This window comes from Agelaius phoeniceus, chromosome 8 (assembly GCF_051311805.1).
Source record: "Agelaius phoeniceus isolate bAgePho1 chromosome 8, bAgePho1.hap1, whole genome shotgun sequence".
NCBI classification, from domain to species: Eukaryota; Metazoa; Chordata; class Aves; order Passeriformes; family Icteridae; genus Agelaius; species Agelaius phoeniceus.
In genome coordinates, this window is record NC_135272.1 from 34,506,216 (window position 1) to 34,515,675 (window position 9,460).

The 9,460-nt window shown below is 42.3% G+C and overlaps 1 protein-coding gene across 1 annotated transcript; it reads right to left on the reverse strand.

Moving 5' to 3' along the window:
* Positions 1 to 7,133: 7,133 nt before the first annotated feature.
* Positions 7,134 to 8,642, reverse strand: TACSTD2 (tumor associated calcium signal transducer 2). The gene has a single exon (XM_054638765.2). The coding sequence runs from the start codon at positions 8,386 to 8,388 to the stop codon at positions 7,459 to 7,461; it is 930 nt and encodes a 309-aa protein (XP_054494740.2). The 5' UTR covers positions 8,389 to 8,642; the 3' UTR covers positions 7,134 to 7,458.
* Between the last annotated feature and the right edge of the window lie 818 nt (positions 8,643 to 9,460).

Below are 9,460 nucleotides of genomic sequence, written 5' to 3' on the forward strand. Positions count from 1 at the left end.
TAGCAAATCAAGATGTTGATGTATATCTGTGTATACATTGCTAACTCGTCAGAGGAACGTGTATGTAAATTAGTAATCAATCGTAATAGAAGGGCTGTGCTTGGAAAGTTACTAACTCTGAAATCCTGCTTATAAATAATGGCTGGAAAAGCGTGGTGGTCCTGCTTGATTTGTGGACTCCAAGAACCGGAGTGCAGCTCTGAAATAAAAACTGTCTCAAGTGTATAATTATTGCCTTGTTGCACACCAGGTAAAAATCCCATTTTGTGGGCAGCAACCTCATGGCTGAGAGCAGCCCTGAGTCGGGACCTTCTCACTTTGGAGCCAGGTGGAGGTCAGTCCTTCTCCCAAATAAAAAATGTCAGGGCAAGACAAAATGGCCTCAAGTTGTGCCAGAGGAAGTTCAGGTTGGACATGGAGATCAATTTCTTCACAGAAAAGGTGACTTGACTAAACATTGGAATGGGCTGCCCAAGAGGGGTTCAAGGAATGACTGCATGTGGGACTCAGTGCTCTGGGCTGGTTGACGAGGTGGGGGTCTGTCACAGGTTGAACTCACTGATCTTAGAGATCTTTTCCAAGCTGATTGACTCTGCAATTCTGTTTTTGAGGACCTGAAATGGGAAGTGGGTCCTGCTGCCAAAGGGCTGGTGACACTCCCAGGCAGGGAGCAGTCAGATCTGCTGCCAGAGCAGGAGCAGAGGTGATGTTTTTCCCTAGAAAATAGCAAGCTGCTAACTTAATGTGTGGCTCTTGTCCTACTCCTCTGGCTGACAAATACATCTTGAGTGATGTGATGCGAAAAACAAGTTATTTGCTGAGGGAGGGTGAGGCTGGGATGTGTGGTAATGACAGGGCAGCCCAGGCTGCACATAAGCTCTTGTGCCTTGAATGTAAACAGAGGCCCTGTTGCTGTGGAAGGTAAGGAAACACAAATCTTTGTCTTCCAGAGCCACATCCTCTGTGTATGAGCATAGCTGAGTTCAGTGTTTGTTGAGGTATTCCTTATTCCACCTGTTTTATTACCAGAGCCCTCCTGTGACAGTTCTTAACACTGATGGTCATTGCCAAGGGAAATACGTAGTGACCCGTTGTTGCAGTCCAGGCCAAGAAGGAACTTTATTTAGTGATAATCTTATGATTTCCTCTGACACAATTCTTTTAAGACCTGCCCAGGCTCCATTATCATAAGAAGCACGAAGAGTAAAATCTGTCAGTCAGTAACACAGCATTAATTTTTGTGACTGTCTGCTCCAGTCACAAAACCAGCGGAGCTGTAGCAGCAGAAAAACACTTTGTCTAACCCAAGGCTTGTGTGTGTCAGGAAATGAAGAACTGAGATGAAAGCTCTCATCAATGGCCTTACTACACTTGTTATTTTCTTCCTTTTATTGTTTTCTCTATCTAGCATTCTCCATCCTTAAGCCATTCAGGCCTTCTACCATTCTTTCTATCATTTTTCCACCTCAGTGTCTCCACTTTTTATTGAGTGCTGAAAACACACTGGTTTGGAGTTTCTTCTTTGCATGTTTCTTTTTGCAATTATTTGTTTCTCCAGTGCATTATTTAACTCTGTATAGAGCATATAGGACTTATTCCTGTATCCTTGGCTAAATTCTTCTTAAAATCAATGGATGCTTTGAGTGTGGAAGGATGAGGCTAAAAATTGTGCTCTACATTTTGCACTTCTAAAGTTTCCCCATGCATCATTGCTTGCAATTAAAACTCCAAAGCAGACAAGCAGCAAATACAGCACAGGTAATTATAGGATCTATCAAATACCAGCACTAAATATATCTCTAGATGAAAATCTGGTAAACAGTTGGGCAATTGGAAAGTTATAGAGTGTTTGGATTTTTTTTTCCTTTAAATACATGTGTAGTGGAAAAAACATTCCAACTTGTAATTTATATTATTGCTTCTCTTGAATTTTAATGAAGACATAATGAAGACATGTGCATACAACTTTTTTTTTTTTTCTTGAGGAAATAAAATAGAATATTCTCTGGTAAAGAGAGGTAGATTAAGACAGTTTTGTGGCTGAGTTTTTGTTTACAAGCGTCATCTTTTCTACAAAAAAACCCCTATAATTCTCATTTCAGAAGAAGACAGAAAGCAAATTTAAAATGTTAGGACTGCAGAAGACCTATTTAGAAGTCATAAGTGATTTCCTAAGTCCAATTAAACAATTAACACCTTAACAGGTACAATTTTCCTGTGTGGGTGTGTCCATTAGTATTTGTGTATCTCTTTATATAAGTAGTTGTTCTGAATTAAATGAGGTTTTGTATATGTATGAAATTACTCACACAAACAAATGCCAAATCAAATAAAAGTAATGAAAAGTACTTTAACACTGAATATAAAAAGTATTTTCTGTGCTTGGTAAACAAATACTTTAGTGTTTGGTACTAAAGTCTCTCTGGTACCAATTTTGATCATGACAAATAAAAAGTTGTCAGTTAAAATATACAGTCTTCATCTTCAAATGAAAAGCTCACTATAAAATATTAAAATATTTGGATTTTATATAAATCCAAGGAAAAACTAATTATTAATTGATAGTATTGTAATTCAACTTTCAGTGTAATTCATTTCTGTTCATGAATGCTGGGCTAAAATCCTGGCTGAAAAAATGCACTCCATCACCTTCTGCAAGTCAGAAATTGGATTTAATTCCATTTAGTCTGTTCGGCCAGTTGAAATATCAGAAGTTCACATTCATTTAAAAGATCAGACAATGCTTTTCATTAATGTCAAGATTTTTTCCAAATGTTGTGCACTAGAATATTCTGCCTTGATCCACTGAGTGTGTTGTGTTATGTACTAACTGTCCTTTGCCCTCCTCTTCCCCACTGAGATACCAGTCAGAGGATACTCTTTAAGAATTGAATAGATATTAACTATTATTGCATATTATCTGTTGTTATGTTTTTTAAAAGTAGACTTAAAATCCAGAAAATGAAGTTACCGAACCACACAGAAATTTACTGTAAAACTGTTCCTCTAAAAGTTGTCATAAAATTCAATGCCCAATTTAATTCCAAAACATGAGTGAAGAGGCTAGAAATAAGGAGTGCTCTTTTTGTTGCCTTCTACTTGTTCTAAGCAGCTTTTCTGGGTGCAACCAGAGCAGCAAAAGTGCTGAGATTTCTCACTTCAAACCTTACAAGGCCAGGCATTTATCTCAAAAGATAAATTTGTCTCAAAAGAACCACCTGAAAAAGGTTGGGTGCATATACCACCAGTACTGCTGGGCCCGCTTGTAAAAACCTCAGTGGAAAATGAGCAGTGCACATTTTCATAATTCAATCTCTCATTTAGATAATGCAAAGTCTCCCTAATTGTTTCTGTGGTGCTTGATTGGAGCTGGAGTGGGGCTGTAGGAGTGTCATCCCTCAGGGACCAGGGATCATCAGGCAAATGAGATCTGGATCTTGTCAGGCTGCCTGGCACGGATGAAATTTTAACTAGCTGAAGCCTGGTACAAGAGATTTGGTTAGAACTGCTGAAAAATAATAGTAAAAGTTCGGGAAACTCGTTTTTCCTGCTTTGATAGCAATGGTAATGACTAAAGATTAATTTTAGCATTGACAAGAAAAAAAAAAATAATTGCAGTATTTAAAACCCTGAGGCAAATCAGTGGAAATGCTTTGGAAAGGATAATTATACCTGTATAAGGAAGATCAGTTTAATAGCATTAACTGGCCCAATTAAGGAGAAGTGGAGGAAGTACCAATCTGTTACTTCTTTAACTGTTCACTGAAAAAGTGGTTTCGATATTTGAGCAGTAAATATTGGTTTGGCTTTTTCCAGGATGATTCCCCAAAGTTTAAACATTTTGAGAAGCATTGAAGGGATCTTGTCTCCAGTTGTCCATAACATCCCAGAGGTGTTTCAAGAGGGACTTCAGTGTATTTACAAGGCAGTTGTTAAGATTCTCATCAGTAAACTCACCTGGCATAATCCCAGTCTAAACATACCTAAAAGATAATTCTTAAGTGAGGGAAGATGGGACAAAAAGAGGATTCTTTGCTGTTCCACAGCAGCAGCAGCAGCAGCAGGTTGGACTGTTTTGCCACTGCTAGGAGCCAGAGGCTGCAGAGTGGTGAGTGCAGAGGAGGATCTGCTGCCAGGAGTTTTCCCTCCCGAGGGCTTCCCTCTCTGACAAACAGTGATCTGTGTGTTTTTAATGCAGGTGTGGAGCACACAGGTGTGTGCTCACAGCAACACCTACAAACCAGCACTTAGGGCATTTAGTGTCAGAGAATTCCAGGGCACATACTCAGAGATATCAGCAGACGTGGATTTTACCAGGGGGAGTAGAGAGAACAGAGTTTAAGAGGGTTTTAATCCTTATCTTTCATTTCCTTGCTGTAGTGCTGCCATTGCTTCTGGCACTGTGCTCAGATCGTGAGTGGTACAGAAGTTTTAGTTGAAAGCGAAGGCCAAAGCTCACTTGGTGCAGTTGCCCAGGGGTAGTGGCACTGTGTGCAAAGGGCAGCTCTGGCCTCTTCACAGTTGGAGTGCAGACAGGGGATTTTTTTCCTCTGCACATGTTTAATTTGAGCTTTCCAAGGCAGCCAGTTGGAAGTGCAGAACATAATTTAGGCAGCAGCCAGCTCTGGCCTTGTTAAAGCAAGCACACCCCCCTTTATAGCCCAAACAGGCAGCAGCACAAAGGCACTCTCTGCTATCACCCACAGAACCCAGAACCCACTGCAGAGAGCACAGGGCTCTCTGTTTTATTTAATTACTTAAATAAAACAAGCAAACATTCCATTAAAACAGGATGATGTAATCAGGGAAAGGATAGCTAGAAATCTTAGAGTTAACAGCCTCAAAATGTGAATAGTAAAAAGCACTTCCATTTTGTAAAGTTTAAAGCTGGAAAAGGGCTCGTTTCTTTTTCAGTGAGAATATCAGGAGTGGTAAGTCAAACAGGCAAAATGTGATGGGCTGTTACAATAAAATATGAGATCTGCCATGTGCAAAAAAGATTTGGTGTGAGAGGTGGCAGGAGAGAAATGAGTACTCAGCAGGGGGCATGGGTCTGTTTGGTTTATTCAAGTCCACATCCTACAGTAGCTCAACACAGTTTTATTCAAGTAGAATGATCTAGTCCAAGGAGAGGTTCTCTGAGCCCTGTGCTTCAATTGATCTCATTTTATTGATTAACTGCAGATATCTTATCCCTCCTATTTACCAACCCTAGTGCATTTCCAGTCCCTGACCAGTGTGCAGTCTACTGTGCTGAAGGACTAGCAAAGAAATAACCAACCATAACTCAGGGCTTTCATAGGGCAGTCCTTTAATGAATAATAAAAATATGAGTGGCACTACAACAGCCTCTCTTCTCAGTCTCAGCTACTAAAAAGAAAAGCAGGAGCCAAGGAAAGAGGCTGACACTGTTAAGATTTTTTTCAACAATTAGTCACTTTAGCCTCTCCTACCGAATGTTATGTCTAAACGTTTATATTATAATATAAAATCTCATCATTCACCTTGAAAATAATATTTTTTCCTATGATGGAAAAGAGAAAAATGCAGGGATTTTAAAAGACTGGGAAAGCCACTGTAGATGTCCAGAAAAGGCTGTGCATCTCATGATCCCTGATTGAAGGACAGCACCAGCCTCTCAAACACATGGCTTTGACCTGCTCTGCATAAGTTAACAAATTGGTTAAGCAATGTACTTGGAAAATTTTTATTCTCATCCTACATTTCTTCAGCTGAGAGCTGCTCAGCTCTAGATTTTTAATTATAAATATCTACTTGTGAAATTGTGTGGAGTTGGGCTAAGTTCTGAGTTTTCCTATGATGTGGAAAGATCCAGCCTAGATCTCAAATTCTCACTTCATCTTCTCTCAGACAAATGTGTATTCCTGACTGACAAACAACCAGCTTCAACGTGTTGCTCTAAGGCACACGATGAATTATAGACCCTGCTCCAAAACTGTGAATGTATTAGTGCTGCTGCTGCTGCAATTGCATACAAATCTTATTTTGGGAAAACGTGACGCATCTGCCCCAAAGTATGTAACCAGGATTTTCCAACAGGTAAGTGAACAAGTGTGAGGTCAAATGGAAATGCTGCATGTTGAACCAAATGTTATTACCTAACAGTGTCTATAAACAAAGGCAGAATCAGAATCAAAGCCTTTTTTCCCTGATATCCCTTCCATTCAGTAGAACTAGAGCTGCATTTTGGTGGTTTGCCGTGGAAGCAGCACATTCCTGACTGTTGTTAGAATTACAAATGAGCAACACTGAAACTAATTCAGAGAAGAAAAGAGCTGCTGGGCCTGTGGCAGTGCCCAGGTGGAGCAGGTGCTGCTGCAGGAAGCAGAGAGCGTGATGGACTTAGACATCCACATACAGCACAGAGAGTGGAACTGACAATATCCCAACATTCAACAAGCAGCATTATTTTCTTTAAAATGTGCTTCACAGACCATTCCTGGTCCAAACAGGGAATGCAGCAGATGAGCAGGTAGCAAAGCAGTCCCATTGTGTGTTGGCCAAATTCCAAGTTCAGTAATTACACTCTGCTCTTAAATTCCCCCCACAGCTCAGTTGGAATAAAGCTCTTTTTCTGCCTGTCCCGGAGCATTGTGCAGTGTTTCTGTGAAGCTGTACAACACTGAAAAATATCTCCTCCCATTAAAACTGCCCAGGGAATTTAGGTAGACAGAAAGCTATTACCAGAGCTGGAATGTGGGCAGAACACCAAGGTTAACTTACACTTGCATGGGGATCAAGAGATCTTTGCTGACGAGGAGTGTCAGACCCTTATTAAAGAGCACAAGTGGGAATAGCTCACTGTGCTGCCTGAATACAAACCCTGGAACTTGGGATCTCCACCCCTGGAAGCGACCCAACACCTGGGATGTTTCCTAACAAATCACTCTGATGTTGCAGAGTATCTTAGCATTATCTTATAGGATTAGTTAGTAATATTCATGAAATTATTTGCTGATAAAAAAAGTTCCAGAAACTTTTGTTTTTCAAAGCCCCCATGAACTAAAAACAAACTGCATTTTAAAGAAGTCTACCATGAGAAAAGCAGCAATATAGCCCAAATATGCTGAGGCAAGTGTTTTAATTTCAGTAAATAGATACACCAAGAACCCCACAGAGTATTTAAGTATTTAAGCAATCTGAGCCAGGCCTGCAGCAGGAGTGAAAGCCTTCTGTGTTATGTTAAATAGACAGCTGTAACAGTTTTCTTACCCTCCAAAGCAGGAGTCATTTAAAATATTTAGGTAACTGACTCCCAAATTCATTTCTACCCCAAAAATTTATTCTAACTAAACAAGAATAATTTAGAATATTCACTGTACAAATTCCCGTAGGAAGGAAAAAACTCAAAATCCATCACATATACCGAGTCTGTTCTTTGTATTTTGTGCCTTTTTCTTTTCCTTTTCTTCCTGTGGTTGCCATTCTTCTTTCAGCTCAGGGCAGCTCTAAGCTTGGGGCTTTAATTTCCCTCATTTCTTTACACTCAAATTTTTTATATGTCCTTCTGTGCAGCCACCTGAGGACGAGCAGCACGGCGATGCCAATGCCAGCAGTGAGGAGCACCACAGTGACCACAGCTCCAATGCCAGCTGCCAGCTGCCTCATGGAGAACTCTGGGGGCTTTTCATCCACATAGTAAATCCCGAGCTTCTCAATAGCCAGAGCATCTCCATTGACCGAGACAGTCAATCTGCTGTTGGATGGAAACACGGAGTCATTGTTCACATCTTTTTCAAAGTAATAGGCCACGTCGGCTATATCTACATCCCACCTGGGCTTCTTGTTCTGGTCCAGGCGGATTTGGATAAGGGGGGGGTCGTACTTGATGGCCGCGATGTACTTGGGGTGCAGCTTGTACCTGCTCTCAAACAGCTGCCTCAGGGCCTTGGCCACGTCGGGAACGGCGAAGGCACTGGAGCTCCTCTTGTGTGTCAGCTCCATGTAGATCCACCTGGTCCGGACCAGCTCGCTGCAGCTCAGGCTGCTGCCTCCCTTCTCGGTCCTGCGCACGCCCGCAGTGTTCACGCACCAGCAGGTGCTGGACTGGTTGCACTGCCTGGCCTTAAACACCCCGCTGTCCTCGCAGTCGGGGTTGTACATGCCATCGCTGTCTGACACCCCCTGGGGAGGTCTCCAGAGGCGCTTCTCCTTCAGGGGCATCATTTCTGCCTTCATCAGGAAGCATTTAGAAGTCAGGGTTGAGCAGTCTACAGGGTGATCTGAACCTGCCAGCCTGCAGGTGCAGTTCCCTGGGCCGTCCTGGGCACACACTGCCCACTTGTTGGTCTCACAGGTACAGCTGTCGTGGGCTGGTGAAGCGACTGCCAGCATCAAACCCAGCACAACCCCAAACAGAGGCTCCATAGTGCAGGAGAAAAGCACAGATAAAGTCCTGAGCGACAGCAGGCAGCATCCAAAGCTTTAATCCACTAATGGAGGCTGCTCATTCCCACACACTGGCATGCTGCTCCCTTTATTGATTCAAATCAGACCCACCAAACAGGTTCTTCTTCCAAAACATCTGCCATCTCCTTCCCAAATCCCAGCCAACAGCTTCCCAGCTCCCTGTTACTTCTCAGGGAGTGGCACCTGCCTCCAGCTGCCTCCCTCGCTCCTGCTTGATGAGGAAACAACAGGGAAGAAAAGAGACAGCAGCCAAGCTCCTGCCATGGGCTTCCGTTATGGATTAAAGACAAGCAGCTGGCCCTTTTCCTTATTTACACTTTGTATGGACTGTATGCAAATGGCTGTTTAAAGAGGTTCTTCCTTTTCTGCAGGAAATCCTACTCCTCCACTTCCATCATGGTTGTTCCTGTGTCTTTCACTGCACAGCACCTCTTATCATTCCACTATCTAGATTCTTATCAGTTATGGACTTTCTACTTTCATAGCTTTATTAAATAAAGCCTTTGGGAGTTTGATGGTTGCTGCCTGGGGCATCTGCTGTTCCAAGAGGAACCACAGCTGACCAGGCTGATGGCTGCTCTCCTGCAGAAATCACCCTCATTTTCCAGCATGGAAAGCTTCTCTCCCACCTTTCCTTTGGCACATGCTCATCCCAAGGCAGCACTAGGAATACTGATTTTCATACTTATGTGCCCTTACAAAGTTGTTTGTTATTTCTTAAGAAATTTTTCAATCTGAACTTTAATGCCTTTCACAGAACATTCCAGGGGCTCTCAACTCTCCCAGTGATCTACAAACCTGTCTTACCATTTCCACGTGCTTTGGCAGCAGCTGACAAAGATTTTCCAGTTTGCATTAAGTCAGTCCCATTCATCTGATTTGCCAAACCCTGTCAGACTGTTTATAAATCATTATTTTGAGACCAGTAATGACCACAGAGCAGTGTGTGCACTGCTCTCCCAGCCACGTGCCTTGCAGTCAGCTCCTACCTGTGTGCTGCTCACCTGAGCACTGCCCCACTTCCAGGGCC